The sequence below is a fragment of the Oryctolagus cuniculus genome, chromosome 14 (assembly GCF_964237555.1).
Source record: "Oryctolagus cuniculus chromosome 14, mOryCun1.1, whole genome shotgun sequence".
Taxonomy (NCBI): domain Eukaryota; kingdom Metazoa; phylum Chordata; class Mammalia; order Lagomorpha; family Leporidae; genus Oryctolagus; species Oryctolagus cuniculus.
Genome location: NC_091445.1, coordinates 43784408 through 43808865, shown reverse-complemented (window position 1 = coordinate 43808865; position 24458 = coordinate 43784408). Strand labels below are relative to the sequence as shown.

General features: G+C 42.6%; 1 protein-coding gene across 3 annotated transcripts in view; it reads right to left on the bottom strand.

Moving 5' to 3' along the window:
- Positions 1 to 1463: 1463 nt before the first annotated feature.
- Positions 1464 to 24458, bottom strand: part of OTULIN (OTU deubiquitinase with linear linkage specificity) — a 40249-nt gene continuing 17254 nt past the window's right edge. For 2 of the 3 annotated variants that reach the window (XM_051853560.2, XM_051853562.2), the window contains 4 exons: positions 22595 to 22738; positions 16651 to 16776; positions 6983 to 7252; positions 1464 to 3275 (listed from right to left, as the gene is read on the bottom strand). In XM_051853560.2, the coding sequence (XP_051709520.1) occupies positions 3081 to 3275; positions 6983 to 7252; positions 16651 to 16776; positions 22595 to 22738 (735 nt within the window). In that variant the 3' untranslated portion in view covers positions 1464 to 3080. The remainder of the gene's footprint in view (positions 3276 to 6982; positions 7253 to 16650; positions 16777 to 22594; positions 22739 to 24458) is intronic. The other variant, XM_051853561.2, reaches the window with a different exon arrangement.

The window sequence follows — 24458 nt, the reverse complement described above, 5'->3', positions numbered from 1 at the left end:
ATGTCAGAGATGCAGAAGTGACTCAGGAGGTGAGGAAGAGAACCTGAAAATGCAAAGTTAATTCTATGTAATGCGATACGGGACGACTCTTTCAGGCTTAAATGTATTTTAAATGAGCTCAAGGTATAAAGTCATGTCCATTTAAAGTAGAGAATTTTTCTGCCAATGCCAGAGAGTCTAAAACCTTTAAACCTGCAGTAAGCTCTGGGATAGAAAGTGAGCACGGTGCAGTTCATACTGCCATCTCTTCTTCCAGAACAGGAATGCAGAACATCTGGCCTGCGTGCCACATGAGGCCTACAGAATCATTTGCTCTGGCCCTGCCAAGGCAACTACAGGCAGGACTCAAAATTCAATTAATCTATAGCAGACTAATTTTTAAGTTGATAATTTTGTATGTGAACGATCTTATATATACCCAAATGGCCCCTGGCTAGAAAAATGTTCCACCATTCCGTTCTAGAAAATCTTATCATTTGAGAGATTCCTCCAAGCACATTATTTGCCTGAATCCATTGGAAACTCAATTCAGCTGATGTCACACCACCTGCTCAAGACTCTGGGCAACTGAAATTGTATATTGCATAGGATACCTTTTTTTAAAGTGGGCCAATCACTTCTATTTCCTGAAGTGCTATTTGAAAGCTTTACTTTTCTGATGCTATGATCCTACCAAGCTTGGACCACCTCTGACAGCACAGGCTGGCAAGGTCCTGGCACAGGAAGCATCATAAAATAGATGTACACGTGTGAACTCTTATCAATATGGTGCTTAAAACCACAATTTCAGGCCGGCGCCGCGGCTCACTAGGCTAATCCTCCGCCTAGCGGCGCCGGCACACCGGGTTCTAGTCCCGGTTGGGGCGCCGGATTCTGTCCCGGTTGCCCCTCTTCCAGGCCAGCTCTCTGCTGTGGCCAGGGAGTGCAGTGGAGGATGGCCCAGGTGCTTGGGCCCTGCACCCCATGGGAGACCAGGAAAAGCACCTGGCTCCTGGCTCCTGCCATCGGATCAGCGCGGTGCGCCGGCCGCAGCGCGCCGGCCGCGGCGGCCATTGGAGGGTGAACCAACGGCAAAGGAAGACCTTTCTCTCTCTCTCTCTCTCTCTCTCACTGTCCACTCTGCCTGTAAAAAAAAAAAAAAAAAAAAAAAAAAAAAAAAAAAAAAAAAAAAAACCACAATTTCTGCACATACTCTAACAGTATCATACTCAGAAATAAGAAAAAAATTTAAAAAAAAAACACTTCAGATTCACTTAGAACACTGTCAAAATGCAGAGAGTCACGAATGTTTATAAAATGCAGCAGCATATATGAAGCAACAGATTCTAGTTGCCTGAAGAACACAGATCCCTAGGGCCTATAATCCAAACATTTCAAGTGGTACTTTAAAGTGCTCAAAAACAAGTGCTAAGCATTTCCTGTTGTGCAGTTACAAACATTAAAATGACACATGAAAGCCAATAAAAAGTCGTTATCACTTTAATTTGGCTTCTGGGCACCTCCTTGTGGGAGGCACGGCTGCATTTCACAGTGGAAAACACAAAGCCTCTCTCATGCACATTCAGAGTAGGATTTGATTCCAGCACTCTATCAATAAGCATCTGGCAAAATCGGGTCAATATCATCAATGAGGTAATGGGATAAATAAAAAGTAACAGTCTAAAGCAATTTTGTGCATCCTGAGTTTTCTCAACTAAGACTTAATTTTCAAATATAAGCAAAACTTGAATTTTCAAAGGTTTGTCCATACTGAAACAGATAAGATAGCTTATACATTAACTTAGACCAAATAAAGATTTTTAATTTTAAAATAACTTTAGTATTTCAGAAAAAAACTACTTCACAAACGTTAAACCCATTCAGAACGTGTAGACCAATCCCACTGGTTCCTGTGAACAATCTCCACACTCCAGGCCTCTAATGGGCAATGTGGACCTAAGACAGACCCTGCTCAGCAGGGCTGCCCCCATTCCACCCCTAGGTTCCATCCAAACCTGTGTCAAGCAGGCGAAGTCGCGCAGGGCCCACTGTCTCCCAGTCTTCCCAAGTCAAGTCAAGGGCACGGGCAGCCCAGCCCCACCTTCACACTCATGTTTACCACCTGTTTCTGCAGAAACTTACTCATGAAAAAAACCTCAAGATGGGTTACTATCACTCATCCGCTGTGCCAGATGAGTTAGGTGGGACTGACAATAAATGTACTCTGAAACACACGTGAAGTAGGCATCCAGGTTGGCCCCACCTCTGCACTTACATAAGTGACTACAACCATTTGGCCTTGGTTTCTCCTCTAAAACCACAGGTGGCAATAAAATGTTCTGCCTATAAAACCAGAGTCTACAGAATAGGAGAACAGTGAACAGCCCCCAGTAGCCTGGCACTACTGCAAGCAGCGTGCATTCACACTGAAAGGCATTGCCACACAGACTCAAGTACACTGGGGACATCGGACACCTGTCACAGTGACATGGAGCGAGAAGTTCTTGGTTCCCTCACCACTCTCTTTAGCCTTCAAATAACTCACTTTTGGACCCAATTCTTAATTCTCACAATCTGTTTAAAATAGCCTTAATATGTAAATCCAAGCCACTCTTCTTCCTGAGACAGTGAGAGGATGTTATGACTGTGCCATTAACAGATCTACCCAGAACTGTACCACTTAAGCTGACTGCACAAAGATCACTATAGAGACCCATTACCACCAAAAAAAAAAAAAAAAAAAAATACTGTCTTAAAAAAATTAAAAAGCCAGTTCACCATTACAGTTTTGATTTGAGACATAAGAAACATATTATTCTCCAAGATGAGTCTCCTCTGATACAAAAGAATTTGCCTCCTTGGGAAGTTGTCATTTGCACCTTCCAGCAGATATATACTGAAGACCCTCCCTGCCCCCCAAAACGTACTGTATCCCACACGAAGGGAAAGACTTGTTAGTCTTTATTAGCAAAAGTCTTCAGAACATTCCAGTCTAGTGCAGCGCTCCCATAGACTGTTCTCAGAGACCTGCAGGCCTGAGGCCAAGCAGAGGAGCTGCGTGGACACCTCTGCCATGTCGCCAGGTTGTACAGGTGCATCTCTCAAAGACTCGTCTCCTCACACACTCTGACAGGGACATTATAGTGTCGATCGTCCTCAGTGATGAGAGTCACCACAGGCCAGTCCTTGGGTGGGTCAGTGGGGTAGACTGTGATGAACTCTTCAGTGTTATACTTGGAGAGCCGGTACACCTGGATGGTGTGGTGCACGGCATAGGCAAGGAGGAACATTTCAACCTGGGAAGAAAAGGGCAAATGAGTATCCTGAGGGAAGCCATATGGGAACATGTAGCTTAGCATGGAGCTCCACCCATTGTCCCACATAACACATAACAATGGCAAAGCCCCAACCTTTTTTTCTCCCCTTTGGGAAAGCCCCAACCTTTGCTATACAAAAAACAAACAAACAAACAAACAAACAAACAAAAACAACATAAATAGGCAAGCAGATAATCAAGAATGGATGCTATGGCTCACAAGGGTATTTTAAAAACTTATCCAAGGGTATTTAAAAAGCTTGTGGAGAAAAGAAATTAAACAGTCAGTCTATTTTGGTGCAAATGCTGAAATCCATGTACATGGTGTCTTTTAAAAGTTCATGGAAGAGGCCAGCACTGTGGCACAGGAGGTTAATCCTCTGCCTGCGGCACCAGCATCCCATATGGGCACCAGTTGTAGTCCCAGCTGCTCCTCTTCTGATCTAGCTCTCTGCTAATGGCCAGGAACAGAACTGGAAGATGGCCCAAGTGCTTGGGTCCCTGCACCCACAGGGGAAGACTGGAGGAGGTTCCTGGCCGACTTAGAATCAGCTCAGCTCCAGCAGTTGCAGCCATCCGGGGAGTGAACCAATAGATGGAAGACCTTTCTCTCTTTCTCTCTCTCTTTTTTTCTCTCTCTCTCTCCTCTCTCCCTCTTTCTCTGCCTTTTCTTCTTCTTCTTCTCTCTCTCTGTAACTCTACCTCTTAAATAAATAAAATATTTTTTAAAAAAAAGTTCATGGAAAGCATTTCTTAGGAAAAAACTTGGCATAGATATGAAAAAAATTTTTGCATGAAACACATCTTTTAATTCTATTTTTCCATGAATTTTTTGAAGTACCCTTCCCTGTATAAATATAAAGAACTCCTACAACTCAATAACAAAAAATAACCAGTTTAAAAACTGGCCAAGGGGGCCAGCACTGTGGTGTAAGGGGTAAAGCTGCCGTCTGCAATGTCAGCATCCCATCCAGCTGTTATGGCCTGGGAAAGCAGTAGAAGAGGGCTCAGATCCTTGGGCCCCTGCACCCAGAGGGGAGGCCTGGAAGAAGCTCCTGGCCCCGGCCAGCTGTTGTGGCCATCTAGGGGGTAAACCCCCTGATGAAAGACCTCTCTCTCTACCTCTCTGTAATTCTGCCTTTCAAATAAATAAATTAAAAAAAAAACTGGCCAAATGATTAGAAGAGACATTTCTTCAGAGAAGATATGCAAAAGTGCCAATAAGCATGTGAAAAGATGCTCAACACAGGTTCATTAGAGAAATGCAAATCAAAACCACAAGGGAGGGGCCCAACATTGTGGGGAAGCAGGTTAACTTGTCAACTGCAATGCTGGCATCCCATAATCTCAAATGAGTGCTGACCCTGCTCATATGCCTAGGAAAGCAGAAAATGTCCCAAGTGCTTTGGGCTTCTGTCACCCACCTGGGAGACATGGATGAAGCTCCTGGTTTTGGCCTGGCCCAGCCCTACTTGGTGCAGCCATTTGGGGAGTGAAACAATAGATGGAAGATCTGTGTCTCTCCCTCTTTCTCTCTGCCTTTCAAATCAACAAATCTTTAAAAAAAAAAAAAAAAAAAGAAAAACCACAAAATGCATTTTCAAATGGTTAGGGTTTCTTTTTTTGCTAATGTGAACTTCACCTCAAATAAAACTGAAGCCAGTAAGCAGTGCTGGCAAAGATGTGGAGAAATGGACTTGGATGCACTGCTGGTGAGAATGCAAGGTAGTGTAACTGCTGTGAAACACTTTGACAGATCCTCAAAATGTTTAAAAAAAAAAAAAATCACATGACCCAGCAGTTCCACTCCTGGGTATAGCCCAGACAACTGAAAATTATGTCCACACTAAACAATGGTACACAAATGTGCATAGCAGAGTTATTCATAATTAAAATAGGGAAACAACCTAAATACCCATCAAACTGATGAACAGATGAATCAAGTATGATATAGTCATACAACAGAATTTTATCAATAAAAAAGAATGAAGTACTGGCATGACAAAATCTGGGTCAATCGTAAAAAACATTACATTAAATGCAAGAAGCAAGTGACAAAAGTCCACATGATAATGATTCCATTTCTATGAAATGTCCAGAATAGGCAAATCTTGAGAAAGAAAACAGATAAGTGACTGCCAGAGCTGGGGAAAGGTGTGATTGTAAGGGGATCTCTTTTGAGGGCTTACAATGGTCTAAAATTAGACGGATGGGACAGTTTAAAAGGGTAAGTTTCATGGTACGCAAGTTTTATTTCAAAAAAGCTGCTATTTTATTTTCAGAGTTAGAGAGAGGGATAGACACAGAGAGAGATCTTCCATCTGCTGGCTCACTCCCCAAGTGGCTGCAACAGCCAAGGCTAAGCCATCATGTGGGTCCCCAATGTGGGTGGCAGGGGTCCAAGTACTTGGGCCATCTTCTACTGCTGTCCCCAGGCCATTAGCAGGGAGCTGGATCAAAGTGGAGCAGCCACTTGACATGCCGGTATCACAGGTGGCAGAATTACCCACTACACCACAATGCCAGCCCCCAGGCAGCTATTTTAAGACATGGATTTCTCATTGCAGCAGGCCTTGAGAAGGTCTCCAAAAGGAGTAACTTCAGTCTAATATGTGAACCATGCTCCACCAAGCTTTTCAACACAAGGTATTCACTGTGGTTCAGGAGACGTATGTAATCCACGTTAGAATTACAGACAACTTTCTAAAATAAACACCATCCATCCTGCCTGATGCAGCAGTGATCATCAGCCTTTGCTCTTTGCTACACTCTAGGACTAACAAAGGAACAGGCATGTCCTTGCAAGATGACATCCAGAAGAACCCAACCCAATGAGTGCTCTATTCCATGCCTTTTTAGGAATGGCAAGGGCAAGAGTCAGTCATGTAAGTAAGAAGGTAGTACTTTGGACAACCTCTCTGCCACTTCAGTCGTGGGCTCCTGCACTAAAAACTTTTTAGGGAAAAACACACCAAAGAGAATATACCGAATGGTGACTGATCTGTTGGTTTAAGGGACAGTACTGCACTGGGTCTCTGCATCAAACTCCAAACTGTCGATGGTTCAAGAGCAGATAGGCTCTACTGTCTAAGGTGACTCCACTTCTACCTTTAATCTGGGTGCAACTGCCATGATTAAATAAGCCCCTTGAAATGGCTCTTCCAAGTGCTTTACCTATTTGCAGCCTCCCAAAGCCAATGGTACTGATGCCATTCAACAGCTTACAAAAGCAAGCCCAGGTTGAGATGACAGTGGTGGTTATAAAATTTGTGTAAAATTCTTTGATGTTCCCTACTTGAAAAGATGGAGCCCAAATCTCTTCCCCTTGAAAATGGAATGGATAACCTGTCACAAAATGTGATGTGCAGCGTGACTGCCACTTACATCATGAAAAGACTAGACCATAAAAAGCACTGTGGCTTCCTCCTTGCTCTCTGCTCAAATTCCTCTGAGAGAAGAAGCCAGCACCTCTGTGGAGAGGCCCATGAGGTGAGACACAGGAGCCTCCTGCCAAAAGCCATGTTAAAAGTAGATCTTCTAGTCCCGGTCACAGCTTCTGATGACTGCAACGTCATGAAACCCTGAGCCAGAGCCACTCAACTAAGTGGCTCCAGAATTCCTGGCCTATAAAAATAGCAAAATCATGATTGATGGTTAAAGCACTTTTCCCCCAACGGCATAACTCACCTGTTCAAGGCCACCAGTGTGTCCCACCTGGTTTAGGTGGTTCCTCAGCAGCTGTCCAGGGTCATTTGATGTGTCCCGGGCAAACAAGAGCACAGAGAAAAATGGTACCTCCTTTCCCTTCTCTTTGTCATCATATAGTTCAATGGCTCTGTTTAGCATTAGAAATTTTACAGCTTCATAGAAGCTGTATTCCTCCTCCTCATTTGTGAACAGTTCATCACATGCTCTCTGCCTTGCTTCAGAAGTTCTCATTTCAGCCAAGCCTGCCCACTACAATAAGAAAGTTACACAATAGTTAGAATGGTTACTCTGAAAATCTCTGGTATCTCCAGACTATGAGCACAAAATTATTTTCAAAAATAGGCTACCACATGCTGGTGTTATAGCATAGCAGGTTAAACTGCTGCTTTCCAGTCCTCACAGCAGACTCCTAGAATGACATTCGCTGTAAATAACACTCTGACCTCAGAATCAACCCTTAAGGCTTCCTGGTCTGGCTGAAAGGCCTGTGAGAGCATCTCAGGCATGCAAAGCCAAGACTCTGTGGCAAAAATTATCATACACAGAGAATCTCTGTGAGACCTCAGTGGAAAGAAAGGGCCATCAAAGAAGGAGGTACTTTTCTCTGAAGGGAGGAGAGAACTTCCACATTGTTTATGGCCATGTCCAAATACTGACGGAATCTATGGTCACAAAAAGCTTCCATAGCCTTGGCAGCCCATGGCAAGAGCCTCGGGTGATCACTGACATCATAAATAAGAGTGTTAATTGTTAAAGGAACAACAGAAGTCACTGTGCACTTACTCCCCAAATAGGACCTCCGTCCTTAATGACTTGTACTATGAGAATCGACTGCAAATCTTGTTCTCAAACTATGCTCTATATGTTATGTGGGGGGGAGGGGGGTGCAAACTGTTGAAATCTGTGCTTAACATGGAGATGGTCCTCTGTATATAAAATCAAACTAAAAATGAACCATAATGAAGAAGGAGATGGGAGAGGGAGAGGGAGAGGGAGGTGGGATGGAAATCGGGGTAGGAGGGTCGGTATGGGGGAAAGAACCACTATATTCCTAAAGTTGTACCTATGAAAAAATGCATTCATTAAATAAAAACTTTACAAAATAAATAAATAAATAAACTGCTGCTTCCAATACCAGCATCCCCTATCAGAGTGCCAGTTCAAGTGCCAGATATTCCACTTCCAATCCAGCTTCCTGCTGACATGCCTGGGAAGACAGCAGAAGATGGCCCAAGTACTTGGGCTCATGTCACCAATGTGGGAGACCTAGATGGAGTTCCTAGCTCCTGGCTCCAGCCTGGCCTGACCTGGCTATTGCAGTCATGTAGCGAGTGTACCAGAGAATGGAAAATCTCTGTTGCTCTGCCTTTCAATTAAATAAATAAGTCTAAAAAGAAAGTAGGCAACCATGAGTCACTTACCAATGCTCATAGCATCCAAGTTTCCAGCTCAAACAATGGTACTCTTCAGATCACATAACTCCTTATTCAGCTTTTCCCCCCAACTAATTTGACATAGAATTGCAGAGCAATAAGCAGAAGCACTGAGGAATGGAAACGTCAACTCCCTAAGTTCCCTGGAGAAAGACTTAAGTCAACAAATAGAGATGCTCATCATTAAGCTAACAGGCAGATGTAAAGCCGGCAGGGGCATGAGGTGTGCACCTACACTGACTCCACCTTCCAAAAGGTTTACAGAAGCAGTTTCCATCCACAAACACAAAGCTACGCCTTCACAACAGAAGACAGGCAAGGCAGATGAGGGGTCTCCTGAATATCAAGTCTACACAATTCTCCCCCTCTAGCCTTTTAAAAATATACATAAGCATCAAATGATTAAATCTTCTCAGGAAACTTTTATGACTCCTGATTTAAGAATAAAGCAATTGTGTGTTGTGCGTGAGGCATCCAGCTAACATAGGCAAACCCCAATAAGTGGTCAGGAAACCCCTATAAAACATACGTGCTCTAAGTTAGAGTGAGTGAGAATCAGAGATGCCAACATAAACACCAATCCTTATGAATAACCAAACACAGTGCTCTTCTGAAAAACCATTACAGAATTTAAATTCAAGAGTAAATTTTAACGGTCATGAATTATACAGAACTCTCTCTCCAATATGTAAACTAAAAGCTGGAATATGCCGTATCTCATCTTCGAGTAGACAGCTGGCTGTCAAGAGCATGAATACAGAATCAGACAATTGGGATAGAGTCAAGACCTCACCACTGAGAACTGGCAGTTTTCTCAGAGCATCTAACCAACCACTCAGCCCTGGTTTCCACAACTGTACAGTTGTGGGGAATACTACAGCAACATCTTTGTAGTTGTGAGTTAAAGAACTTTTAGGAGAGCCTGGCACAAAATAAGTCTTATTAATCCTGGCTCAGAATATCACAAAAAATAATCTTGGGGCCCTCATTGTTGCATAGGTTAGGCTGCCGCCCAGTATACCAACATCCCATAAGTCCCAGTTTCTCCACTTCTGACCCAGCTCCCTCCTAATGCACCCGAGAAAACAACAGAAGATGGCCTGAATGCTCAGGCCCCTCCCTGCCAGCCATTGTGAGACCTGAATGGAGTTCTCAGCTCTTGTCTTCACCCTGACCCAGCCTCAGCTGCTGTGACCATTTGAGGAACAAACCAGTAGATGAAAGAGTCTAACTCTGCCTTTCAAATAAATAAATCTTTTAAAAAGTAATAACTTGGATGTGACACAGACGACCAGCAGGGAGAGCAGGGACACCCAGGGCTCCGAGTCCACACATCAGTGCTGGAAGGGGAGGTGAGCAGAAGTAACCCGAGACATTGGCGGGGAAACGGCGGACAGAATCTAGAGGGAAACGGGCTTGAAGCGGGAAAGTTCACCAGACTGACTACAGGAAAGAAGGAAAAAAAAAAAAAGGTGGGGGGTACTGGTACAGACGAGTTTCTCTCTCGGCCAACCTTGCAAAGGTGAGCAAGAGACAAAGAGCAGGACCAACTCTAGATATACATAACAAAAGGGGAGAGCTAAGGAACTGAGGCGCTACAATTCAGTAGCCTAGGAAACCCAGTGGGAGTCCGCAGGAGAAACTGAGCCCACACAGACTCTTTAGGTAGAAGCCAGAGATTGGAAGCTAAATACCATCAATTCTGCTCAGCTGTGCGGTATTACTTACCTCCTCCTGAATAAAAAAATAAAATAAATAAATAAATAAAAAGAGAGATTTACCACGTATAACCTGAGGGTGTCACCTCTGCACACCCGTAACCCAGAAGAACCAAGCAGAGCTCTCAGGCCACACCCATCTCAAGCCTCCAAGGCTCCTCCAACAGCAGACAGTCCACTTAACACAGACATAGCATTAAAAAAAAAAAAAAAAAAAAAAAAACTCACAGTGAGGGAAGAAGAATTAACAATGCCAACCAACAAACACAAACATCGAGGAAACAAGATCAACGATGACACTATGATGCCTTGAAATAAACAAAACACCCCAAGCCAAGATTATGAAGATGATGAGATAGAAGAAATGCAAGATACAGATTTCAAAAAATTTATCATAAGAACATTTAGAAGTTTTCAAAAGCAAATCCTTGAACTACAGAAATCCTTATTGGACAGGATTGAAAATCTCTCTCATGAAAATGAAATTTTAAGGAAGAATCTAAATGAAACTCAGAAACTAGTAGAACAGGAAAGTGTGATAGTGAAGAGAAATCAAAATGAAATGAAGAGCTCAATAGATCAAATAACAAACACATAGAAAGTCTAAAAAACAGAGTCAGTGAAACAGAAGAGAGAATAACAGACTTAGAAGACAGAGAACAGGAAAGGATACAGTCAAACCAAAGAAAAGAAGAGGAAATTAGAAATCTAAAAAATATCATTGGGAATCTACAGGATACTATTAAAAAAACAACATTCGAGTTCTAAGAGTTCCTGAAGGCATGGAGAGAGAGAAAGGATTAGAAGGTCTCTTTTTAGTGAGATACTAGCAGAGAACTTTCCGGGTTTGGAGAAGGACAGAGACATCCTAGTACAGGAAGCTCATAGAACCCCCAGTAAACATGACCGGTTGAAACAGTAATAAAGGCCCTCCCAACAAAGAAAAGCCCAGGATCAGATGGATTCACTGCTGAATTCTACCAGACATTTAAAGAAGAACTAATTCCATTTCTTCTCAAACTATTCAGAACAATCAAAAAAGATGGAATCTTCCCAAATTCTTTCTATGAAGCCAGCATCACCTTAATCCCTAAGCCAGAGAAAGATGCAGCACTGAAAGAAAATTACAGACCAATATCCCTGATGAACATAAACGCAAAAATCCTCAATAAAATTCTCGCCAATAGAATACAACAACACATCAGAAAAATCATCCACCCAGACCAAGTGGGATTTATCCCTGGTATGCAGGGATGGTTCAACATTCGCAAATCAATCAATGTGATTCACCACATTAACAGACTGCAGAAGAAAAACCATACGATTATCTCAATAGATGCGGAGAATGCATTCGATAAAATTCAACATCCTTTCATGATGAAAACTCTAAGCAAATTGGGTATAGAAGGAACATTCCTCAATACAATCAAAGCAATTTATGAAAAACCCACGGCCAGCATCCTATTGAATGGGGAAAAGTTGGAAGCATTTCCACTGAATCTGGCACCAGACAGGGATGCCCACTCTCATCACTGCTATTTAACATAGTTCTGGAAGTTTTATCCAGAGCCATCAGACAAGAAAAAGAAATTAAAGGAATACAAATTGAGAAGGAAGAAGTCAAACTATCCCTCTTTGCAGACTATATGATTCTTTACTTAGAGGATCCAAAGAACTCTACTAAGAAACTATTGGAACTCATAGAGGAGTTTGGCAAAGTGGCAGGATATAAAATCAATGCACAAAAATCAACAGCCTTTGTATACACAAGCAATGCCATGGCTGAGAAAGAACTGCTAAGATCAATCCCATTCACAATAGCTACAAAAACAATCAAATACCTTGGAATAAACTTAACCAAGGATGTTAAAGATCTCTACGATGAATTACAAAATCTTAAAGAAAGAAATAGAAGAGGATACCAAAAAATGGAAAAATCTTCCATGCTCATGGATTGGAAGAATCAACATCATCAAAATGTCCATTCTCCCAAAAGCAATTTATAGATTCAATGCAATTCCAATCAGGATACCAAAGATATTCTTCTCAGATCTAGAAAAAATGATGCCGAAATTCATATGGAGACACAGGAGACCTCGAATAGCTAAAGCAATCTTGTACAACAAAAACAAAGCCGGAGGCATCACAATACCTGATTTCAGGACATACTACAGGGCAGTTGTAATCAAAACAGCTTGGTACTGGTACAGAAACAGATGGATAGACCAATGGGACAGAATAGAAACACCAGAAATCAACCCAAACATCTACAGCCAACTCATATTTGATCAAGGATCTAAAACCAATTCCTGGAGCAAGGACAGTCTATTCAATAAATGGTGCTGGGAAAACTGGATTTCCATGTGCAGAAGCATGAAGCAAGACCCCTACCTTACACCTTACACAAAACTCCACTCAACGTGGATTAAAGACCTAAATCTATGACCTGACACCATCACATTATTAGAGAGCATTGGAGAAACCCTTCAAGATATTGTCACAGGCAAAGAGTTTCTGGAAAAGACCCGGGAGGCACAGGCAGTCAAAGCCAAAATCAACTATTGGGATTGCACCAAATTGAGAAGTTTCTGTACTGCAAAAGAAACAGTCAGGAGAGTGAAGAGACAACTGACAGAATGGGAAAAAATATTTGCAAACTATGCAACAGATAAAGGGTTAATAACCAGAATCTACAAAGAGATCAAGAAACTCCACAAAAACAAAACAAACAACCCACTTAAGAGATGGGCCAAGGACCTCAATAGACATTTTTCAAAAGAGGAAATCCAAATGGCCAACAGGCACATGAAAAAATGTTCAAGGTCACTAGCAATCAGGGAAATGCAAATCAAAAGCACAATGAGGTTTCACCTCACCCCGGTTAGAATGGCTCACATACAGAAATCTACCAACAACAGATGCTGGTGAGGATGTGGGGAAAAAGGGACACTAACCCACTGTTGGTGGGAATGCAAACTGGTCAAGCCACTATGGAAGTCAGTCTGGAGATTCCTCAGAAACCTGAAGATAACCCTACCGTTCAACCTAGCCATCCCACTCCTTGGAATTTACCCAGAGGGATTTAAATTGGCAAACAAAAAAGCGGTCTGCACCCTAATGTTTACTGCAGCTCAATTCACAATAGCTAAGACCTGGAACCAACCTAAATGCCCATCAACGGTAGGCTGGATAAAGAAATTATTGGATATGTACTCTTTAGAATACTATGCCACAGTAAAAAACAATGAAATCCGGTCATTTGCAACAAAATGGAGGAATCTAGAACACATCATGCTGAGTGAAATAAGCCAGTGCCAAAGGGACAAATATCATATGTTCTCCCTGATCGGTGACAACTGACTGAACACCAAAAAGGAAACCTGTTGAAGTGAAATGGACACTATGAGAAATGGTGACTTGTTCAGCATAGCCCTGACTGTTAATGAACAACTTAATACATTATCCCTCTTAGTATTTTTTTTTGTCTGTTCTACTTAATACTATTGGGTTAATTCTGTAATTAATACACAGTTATTCTTAAGTGTTGACATTTAACTGAAATGTGATCCCTGTTAAATATAAGAGTGGGAATAAGAGAGGGAAGAGATGTACAATTTGGGACATGCTCAAGCTGACTTGCCCCAAATGGTAGAGTTAGAAACATACCAGGGGATTCCAATTCAATCCCATCAAGGTGGCATGTACCAATGCCATCTCACTAGTCCAAGTGATCAATTTCTGTTCACAATTGATCATAATGAAAGAACTAAGAGTCAAAGGGAGCACATAAACAAGTCTAGTGCCTGCTAATACTAACCGATAGAATAAATAAAGGGGAGAGTGACCCAACATGGGAAGCGAGATACACAGCAGACTCATAGAATGGCAGATGTCCTAAACAGCACTCTGGCCTCAGAATCAGCCCTAAAGGCATTCGGATCTGGCTGAAAAGCCCACGAGAGTAATTCAGGCATGGAAAGCCAAGACACTCTGGGGGAAAAAAAAAAAAAAAGACCTAAATGAAAGATCTCTGTGAATAAGATCCCAGTGGAAAGAACAGGTCTTCAAAGAAGGCGGTACCTTTCTCTGAAGGGAGGAGAGAACTTCCTCTTTGACTATGACCTTGTCTAAGTAAGGTAAGAGTCAGTGAACTCAAAAGGCTTCCATAGCCTTGGAAACTCATGACTGGAGCATAGGGAGATTACTGATGCCATAGACAGGAGTGTCAATTTGTAAAGTCAACAACAGGAGTCACTGTGCATTTATTCCTCATGTAGGATCTCTGTCCTTAATGTGCTGTACATTGAGATTTAATGCTATAACGAGTACTCAAACAGTATATTTCACTTTGTGTTTCTATGTGGGTGCAAACTGTTGAAATCTTTACTTAATGTATACTAAACTGATCTTCTGTATATAAAGAAAATTGAAAATGAATCTTGATAAGAATGGAAGGAGAGAGAGAGTGGGAAAGGGGAGGGTTGCGGGTGGGAGGGAAGTCATTGGGGGGGGGGGGGCAGTGTAATCCATAAGCTGTACTTTGGAAATCTATATTCATTACATAAAAGTTAAAAAAAAAAAGTAATAACTTGGGGGCCAGCACTGTGGTATAGCAGGTTAAACCACCATCTGTAGTGCTGGCATCCCATACAGGTGCAGTTCGAGTCCTGGCTGCTCCATTCCAATCCAGCTCCCTACTAACATGCATGGGAAAGTAGCAGAAAACAGCCCAGTGCTTGGGCCCCTGCACCCATGTGGGAGATGAAGCTCCTGGCTTTGGTTTGGCTCAGCTCTGGGTGCTGCAGCCATTTGGGGAGGGAATAAGTAGATGGAAGATTTCTACCTATGTCTCCCTCTAATCATGACTTTTACAGAAGTCCTTAATAATTTAAGTGTAATTATGAACTGGCATCACTTAAGCCATTTTTCCTCCAACATGATGGTCTATTTGTAGTAGACTTGCCTAATAATACAATTAATACAATAACAGCAATTTCACAAGACCTTAAAAAAGACGAAAATGAAACTGCCCTGGGGCTGAGCTGAAGCGTTCTCCCTCAACCCTTTACCAGCTCAGAAACTGGGTATGCTCCAGTCCCTACCCCCCCCCCAAAATCATGTGTTCTACTCATCAGGTAATGAGAACAGAATTTCTCTTTCCTTGTTTCTCTTCCATTTCTTTACAATTGAAGATAGATTTAAAAACTACTGGACTTTGACAATGTACTTTCCAGTAATCATTTCCTAACTTTTTAAGCAAAATCTAGGTGCCAGGATATCATGGCCTCAGTTCATTCACTCAACAAAACAGACACCAAATGCCTGTTATGTGCCAGATACTGGCTGCAAAGGACAGTCTCTCATGGAGCCAGAAGTCTAACAGGGCAACATGGTCCGCTCTCAAGTAAACAGATCCTACCTGGATGCAGTAGGGGCTGAGAAGGACCTTTAAGTCCATGTCTGACCCCTCCTTACCTGCCATCCTCTCCACTGACAAAGCCTAGAACAACTGACAGGCCCTCAACTTGGGGTTCCTCATAAGGAAGGTTCTGAGCTGCTCTGAGCCAGTGACCCAGGGGTCAGTGCAGATCAGTGTGCAACTGGGACATCCAATCCAAAGGAGACAGTGGAAAGCCAGAGAAAGGTAAAATTTTAACACTAATTCAAGGGGAAATAAGCAGATCAAGTTCTCTCTACAATTCTGTGCCAAAGAAACCCTTACAACAGTTTTCAAAAGACAAGTTACTGAATCTATTCATCGGAAAATCAGAAAAGAAATTAAGCCAATCTCATGGACAGAATTTTCAAACATGGGAAGAATTTAATAAACCAATATCACTGAGAATACTACAGTATAAAGATAGATTGAGGTAGGCATCTGCACAGTGATTAAGGCACTGCTTAGGATACCCATATTCCATATCAGAGTACCCGGTTTGATTCTTGGCTACTATACTTCTGATCCAGCTTTCTGCTATTGTGCACCCTGGGACCAGCAGGTGATGGCTGAATTACCGTGGGTCCCTGCTATCCACAAGGGAGACCCAGATGGAGTTCTGAGCTTGTGGCTTCAGCCTGACTCAACCCTGGCTACTGTACGCATTTGAGGCATAAACCAGCAGATGTAAGATCTCTGTCTCTCTCTCTACCTTTAAAATAAAATGAAAATAAAGAAAAGTAAATTCTAAAAAATGGACTAAATGTTATCCCTGAAACTTATAATTATGACTTAGAACAAAACTACACTTAAGAAAACTAAACATTTCATTAGCCAATATATTATTTCATGGCATCTCCTCCAACAATATATAATGCTGATTTCTCCATTTCACCAAAGATCTCATTGGAATAGTTTGTGTTCACTTAAAATTATGAAGCCTAAAAATGAGCCACGAGCATTTGACAATGTACTGAGTCAAGACAGAACCAGCATGCTAAGGCCTTCAGGGGCAAGAGCGTCACACTGCTCAGAGACAGGGAGCCCCATGTTCCACACCTTCTTCCTCAGTAGAGTAAGAGACTCCTTGATTCTGTCAACCAGGTCTTCACTCTTCCCATCAAATTTCAGTCCAAGTTTCCATTGTTTGATCCAGTTGTATCTGTTTATAAGTTTTTCTGGTAACTAGAATATCAAAACACAGATAAAGAGCCGTTAACATTTTAAGAAATCCATCACACAATCCAAGCTGTAAAAAACCATGAAGCAGATAAAGCCTAATTCCATTCCTAGAATTAATCCCTGCAGATCGGGCATATGGGTTTAGGGTGGAGGATCTAAATCTATCAACCTAGATCCACAAGGCACTACTCTGCAGAGGGATGCTGGAGTGAAACAGGGCCTTTGGTTTAAATACAATAGCATAGTCTATCCCACAGAACACCAACCACAGCTAATCACAGCCAAGGATGTCCTACACAGCTTTAATAGGATAAGGCAGGGGACCTACTGCAACTTCTCACAAACCACCTGCAGGCTACTGGGCTCACTGGCCACCTCCTAACCCCTCCCTGGTGCACTTCTGGGCATGGAAGACAATCCTAAGTGAGGTTAAAACATCAGTCTACCAAAAAGAGGTAGAAAATAATCTTTTTGTCAAATAATATTAACATATACTCTAATGTTTGGTATTCAAATATTATATTCAGTTTAGTTGCCTAATAAACACAGTAAATTTTTGTAATGCAGCTGAGAATAAGCTACAGAACTAAGGAAGCTATAACGACTTCTCCCGTAAAAGAAGTGATAGCTGAACTACTACGTTGCTTCTTTCCTTCCCCACACCCCTGGAAGATTGGTTATTTTGAGTCCCTCTAGTTATCAGTATTATCTGGAGTTTGAAAGGCAAGCTGAGACACAGTTGATGAATGGCAGCATGGGAAATTAGACTCTCCCAACAGTCCAGGGTGTGTCCAGAGAAAAATCATGTAATTAGGCTGGGTATAGGCATGTCACTTCACCACTATAAAATTAAGAAATGAAATTCACCTCCAAGTCAAAGGGTCATTAAAGAATAATTAAGTTCTGCAACAGTCTACGAGGAACTGCAATCTAACAGTTATAAATACAGTTTCTGATGAAGCCGTATGGAAGCTAAGGCTCAAAAGACCCTTTCACAATGGTAATTCTGGTTGCACCTCCACAATCTATAGCAATCACATGACATGTAGGTGGTTTCATATCTAGAAAAACAGAGCCAAAGTAGGAATGTAAATTATGCTTCCCTGTTACTACAGAGGCGGCAACCTACATCAGTAAGAGGGAGGCCGAGCCTCGTCTGGTTACAACAAATGACCTTCCACGGAGCAGCTGCAGCAGCTCAACTCACAGGCAGCTCTGCTGTCAAACTCTTACTGCAGTCTCTCAGACTGATCACCAGAACCTAACATGCCCCCGGGTGGCAACCAGTTGGAATTACAACTGGGCACAAAACCACAATGGAACAAAAAACACTGGTTATGCAGAAGTGGGCTTGGGGAGGAGGAACAGAAGACAGGCCGAGTGTCAAGTAGCACTGTACAGCATCTAAAACACAAGTACAGTCCTCAGCTGAACTATTTGATGCCTCCCGAAGGTCTGACTACAGAGGAAAACAGAATACAAGTCAGTTTCCTAGTCCTGTTCATATATGGGTCACACTGTTGCAAGAGTAATTATCCAGTTCGAGGCTGCATACTTCCAGCAGATGAGGAAATCTGGGAGAAATTCCTAAACATGAGGCATAAGAAGAACTATTATAAAATAGTGAAGTTAGAATCACTTCTCGGCCTTTTGGCTAAGACCAAGTGTAGAAAATAGTGAAGTTAGAATTATTCCCCCCAAAATGAACATTATTTTATATGCTTTCAAAGCATAACATAAAATGCATACATATAGTCATTCTTTTCTACTAAGTACAGAGATTGGACTTCTGTTAGAAAAAGGGAGATTTATGAAAGAAATAATGATTAGAAATATTTAATACAGTAAGTATTAGGTGTCATTTCCTTCATGACTGAACTAAAAAACACTGTTTCTCTAGCAACTGCCTGTAATAGCTGACATCACTACTGAGAAAACAACAAAAATGTGTCATGCCCAACTCATAAAAAAAAGAGTTTGATAGAGCACCTCTTATGCTAGCACACGCTGTCAGAGGTCCTAAACATTCAGAGATACCCCAAAGTTTGGCAAACTTAGAAACCAATGGACCTCTGTTTCAAAAGACCCCCTCTTAGGCACTGGAGTACTGCTGGGGTGGGCACTTAGCCTCACCATTAAGATGTCCGTATGTCACTCTGGAATACCTGATTTCAATTTCAGGCTCCACTCTAATCTGCTAATGTAGATCCTGGAGGCAACAGTGAGGGCTCACAAAGTTGGGTTCCTGCCATCCATATGGGAGACCTGGATTGAGTTCCTGGCTCCTAGGTTCAGCCCAGCCCAGCCCAGCCCAACCCTAGCCACGTGGGTATCTGGGGAGTAAACCAAAGGGTAGAAGGACTCTGTCAGTTCTTTCTGCCTCAATACAGCTAAAAAAAATGAAGTAGGAAAATAGCCACACCAAGCCATTTCTAAAGGTTGCGTTTGGAGTCAAATGACCCAACTACAGTCAAACACAGAAACTAGAGTCTGTACAGAAACAGGAACAACAAACAGGAAACCCAAGCAGGATGACAGAAGACGAGGGGACAGCTGGACTGCCAGAAGCCACAGTAAAGACAAAGCTCAACTCACAGGCAGAGAACAGGGCAAGGCCAGAGAAGCTGAGCCAGCAGGCAGGAAGTCCAGGGTCTCTTCCACGGAGCCTAGGTTAAGGAGAAGGCTGCTCAGTCTAGCCCTCCTGCTTCCCTTCAGTATCCTCAAACCAGATGATGTTCTAGGAGAAAGAGAAGATGGCAAAATGCCACAGAGCAACTCTCCATCTGCAGATGGAAGCAGGTTCAACTAGAAGTTCCAGCCCTAACTTCTTGCACTGCACACTTGCTCACTGGAGGAACCCCTTATCAGAGGCGACTTTCCAAGATAATTGCCGGAGGAGGGTTCTGAGTAAGAGAGAAATGGAAAGGCTACCACAGAGACTCTGAGGGACAACTGGAAGGAAGTTAAAAAGCAGTCTGGTTAAGTGATGGAGTTGTGGTACAGTGGGTGTAGCTGCCATTTACCATGCCTGCATTCCATACTGGAGTGCCAGGTTGAGTCCCAGTTACTCTTCTGATCCAGCTTCCTGCTAATGCACCTGGGAAGGCAATGGAAGCTGATCCAAGTACCTGGGATCCTGCCAACCATGTGGGAGACCAGGGTGGAGTTCCTGGCTCCTGGCTTTGGCTTTGACCAGTCCTGGCTGTTGTGGTCATTTGGGGAGTGAACCAACAAATGGAAAATCTCCCCCCTTTCCCTTCCCCTCAGTCCCTCTCCCCTTCCCTTTCTAGCTCTTTAAAATAAAATAAAATAATTTTTTTTTTTAAAAAGGCAGTCTGCTTAAGTATAATCAGACTAAGTTTGTAGACTCTTTCCGTCCTCTACTGGCTCCTCAACTACAAAGTGGATGGTCAGTCTGTCACCTGTCAAGACATGGAAGCCAAATAACATAACAGACTGTGTCAATCAAATGTTCACACTATGGTAAATTGCTGGGGCCTGGGACATCAAAACAAGGACAAGGCTTCTGGGATGAGAAGTTATCTCTTCAGCTGGTATGAAGCAGACCCACAGTATATAGGAAAGGTAAATACTAAACTCGCAGGCTGAACAGTGTTTTTCCCCCTTGACACAGGCCTCCTGGCATTCAATAACAGAAGATACATAGCGCTTTGACCAACTAACTACTCTGTGCTCCTCAGAGCAAAGCATGACGGCTGATATACTTAGAAAAAGGAAGAAATTAGAAAGACACTTGAGAATTTAAATACTATTTTCACATCCCTCAAATTAGGTCAGGAAAACCACCTTAAAGGCCCCTCACTCACACATGCAACACTTTCTAATACTGTTCAGAGACCAAACACAGCCTACTGTGTTCCTGACCTATTTTTAATGTGGCAAATGATGTGATCACACAGGGATGCAGAGCTTTACTTTCTTTAGGGTGTATTTTATATGCTTAACTCTCTAAGGCACTATTTGCACCAGTTTCTTGTAAAGAAAAAGTCAAATTCAGTGTTAATTAAGTCCAGAAATCTAATTAGCCCCATAAAGTTAAGGGCTCAAAAACAAAACAGCCTAAAATTCTTAAAGAGGATTTATGTCACCATCTATAAACTAGGCTATGGTTGTCAGTGCCATCATTGTTAGTTTTTCTAGCAGTGTCCATCCACGGGCATGCATTTGCCAACTAAGTAACAATTCTGAAATATTATTTATTTCTAATGTCATTTACAAAGGAAAAACAACCTAGTCTAGCAATTTCTTTTGCCTCTATATCAAAGAAATATGTTAATACTGAAAACTCCACCTGAGATTATATATATCTTTACTTAGAAGAAAATTTCATTCCCAAATACTGTGTTGACAGTTTATATAGATGCTGATTTTATACTGCTTTTATAAACTAGATACCTGCGGGACATCACAGACCTCCACCTGAGACTCCTGGTTTTGCCCTTTGGAGTTAGGTGATCCCTTGTGCACAAACAGACCTCTAACTAGCTGAGTAGGCAACAACTTCCCTCAAAGTCTCTCTATTCTAGGCAAATACCCCAGTGCCTTCAACTGCCCCCAAAAATATCACGCACATGCTCATCTGCTCCTGGGTACTGCTGACCAGCCCAGCTAAAGGTGGGCAGCCACAGCCTGATTCTTAAAATTTTCCTTTTAAACTGCACCAGGGCTTCACTAAAATTTCAGGTGGGCTCACAGTTGCTGCAATCAATTAAAACCCAGACTTCCTTCTCTTTTCATAAACTATTAGCTCTCCCACAGCTAGCACTTCTGAGTTTGTTTTGAGCAAAGGACTTCAAATTTTTTTTCTCCTTTTAAAAAAGATTTGAAAGGCAGCATTAGAGAGACAGAGACAGAGACAGAAAGCAATAGTTTCCATCTGCTGGTTCACTCCCCAAATAGCCACAATGAATAGTCAGGGCTGGGCCAGACCAAAGCCAGGAGCTTCATCCAGGTCTCCTAGGTGGGTGCAGGGGCCCAAGGGCTTGGGCCATCTTGCACTGCTTTCCCAGATGCCTTAGCAGGAAGCTGGATTAGAAGTGGAGCAGCCAGGACATGAACTGGTGCCCACATGGGACACCTGGGTCATGGGTAGCAGCTTAATCTGCCTTTCCACAACACCAACCCCAGGCCTTTCGATTTTCTTCCAACTGATGTCACACTGTCAGTTCTAACCAATCATTCCTGCCTACCCAAATCCTTCAGGACATTCTATCATCCAACCTACCATGGGACATAACTGTGTCAATACAACAACACATGACTTTCTGGTCTATCTTTCCCACGTGGTGTATATAAAAGAGTAAAGAAGGCAAGGCCAAGGACATAGCCCCTGACACTTGCCTCCTCAGGAAGACTCTCTCCCACATGCTATCAATCATCTCTCTTCCAGTTCAGTCGCCTACTAAACCAATCCTCACACTACTCCAGAGAGTACTAATTTTGCGAACTGCAGCTAAAACCAAAGGAATGTATATTCTAAAATTCTGGCCAATTTTCAAATAGTAAAACATACAGCCCACTTATTACAAGTATCAGAACTAAAATCAAGCTGTTCCTAAGTGCTTTCTACAAAAGCTCAACATCTAATAATCAGCTGAATTGTTCAAATAACCTTCATTGTTCTCTTGGAGAAATACCAGTTATTTCTGGTCATTTTACTATATGACATCATTCTACATGTACAAAATTGAAAAATCCCACACACTTGCCTCTTACTGCAGACCACACGCACAGGAAAGGGGGAGTATTCTCACAAACACGAGTTGAAACACTGTGGACTCAAACCTGCAGCGCAGCGTACCAGCATGAGCTCCGGGTCCTGCAGCCAGCGGGGCAGCTCTGCCAGCTGGCTCATCGCCTGGAACAGTGTGGCCCTCAGTGCACAGTAATTATCTCCGCGGACTCGCCGAATGGAGGTGAACTTCTGAGAAACCTCCTCGTAGCCCTGGGAGAAAGCACCAAAGAATTCAAAATGTTCATGACAGACCACAGACAGCAGGGACCATTCATTTCTATCGAAAAGAGTGGTCCCAAGTTGCTGGAAAGATGGGAAACAAGACGGACTGAGTCCCTAATAACCTAATAACCAAAAGGAGTTAAATTTAGTATTATAGAGTATGTGTACAGATGCATCTGACTAGACATACAAAATTTTACAATTTAACCTTTAAAGCCCTAGCCATCCCCAAAGCTGGGTCATCACAGATAACCAACTTTGAAGATTTTCATTTGTGTTTAAAATGACTCTAAATTTCTTAATAATCAGACAGGAAAAAAAGAGATGTATTAACTTTATATCATATTTAAAACTTTAAGAAATCCCATTTCCAAAGGTATATGCATATGTATAAAAGCCTATGTGCTAGGCCGGCGCCGCGGCTCACTAGGCTAATCCTCCGCCTTGCGGCGCCGGCACTCTGGGTTCTAGTCCCGGTTGCCCCTCTTCCAGGCCAGCTCTCTGCTCTGGCCCGGGAGTGCAGTGGAGGATGGCCCAAGTCCTTGGGCCCTGCACCCCATGGGAGACCAGGAGAAGCACCTGGCTCCTGGCTTTGGATCAGCGCGGTGCGCCGTCCACAGCGCACCGCCCGCAGCGGCCATTGGAGGGTGAACCAACGGCAAAAGGAAGACCTTTCTCTCTGTCTCCCTCTCACTGTCCACTCTGCCTGTTAAAAAAAAAAAAAAAAAAAAAAAAAAAAAAAAAGCCTATGTGCTAAAAGATGTCTGGATAACTGTTAGATTTTTTTTTTTTTTTTTTTTTTTTTTTTTTTTTTTTTTTTGAGGCAGAATGATGGAGAAAGACACACAGATATCCTTTACACTGGTTTACTTCCCAAATGCCCACAAACCGCCAGGGCAGGGCCTCAAACAGACTCAGGAGCACAATCCAAATCTCCTAGGAGGTTGGAAGGAATCCAATTATTTGATCACCACTGCCTCCCAGGGTCTGTGTTGTCAAGAAGCTGGAGCCCAGGCACTCTGATATGGGACACAAGCATCTTAACCCACTAGGCTAAACATCCACTCCTGTTAGACCTTTTGAAAAAGCAGATTGAAGTGTCAATCTTGCCATCTAGAAATAAAAATCAGGAAATGAAATTGTTCAGTGGCAGGCTTAGTCACTCAAAACAGCCAATCAAATGGACCTCTTTGAAGTACACCCCTAAAAGGACACCATTCAACCCTAGTGACTGTGGTCCACAGGCAAGTGTGATGCTGAGTTCTCCAGTCAATAAGACTGACTTCACAGACCCCAAGCCTGGCTTCAGTCAGCCTATCACATATCCCAAAATCCTATTTCCTCCCCTGCACAAAGAAGCATTTCATCATGGAGTGGGCACGACACAGACCACCTCATCCTGCGTGTCCAAGTATTAGGGTCTTCAAGTCACAGGGTAATGTCCTAAGTGAATATAACAGTACCTCTTTTCAACAGAAGTTTGAGAGCTGATTTTGTACAACCACTGCAACATGTAAAGGCTCACCCTGTGTCACACCTAATATACATATCTCTTCCTTTCAGTGGATCCCAATCATGCCAAGAATTCGTAACAGCAAATTCAACTGCAACTGTACCTTTGCAAATGCATCAATCACTCATGCTATTTCAGAGTTGAATCAACCCTTCTTAAATTAAATGTGAATTGATGCACACTTACTTCGAAAAG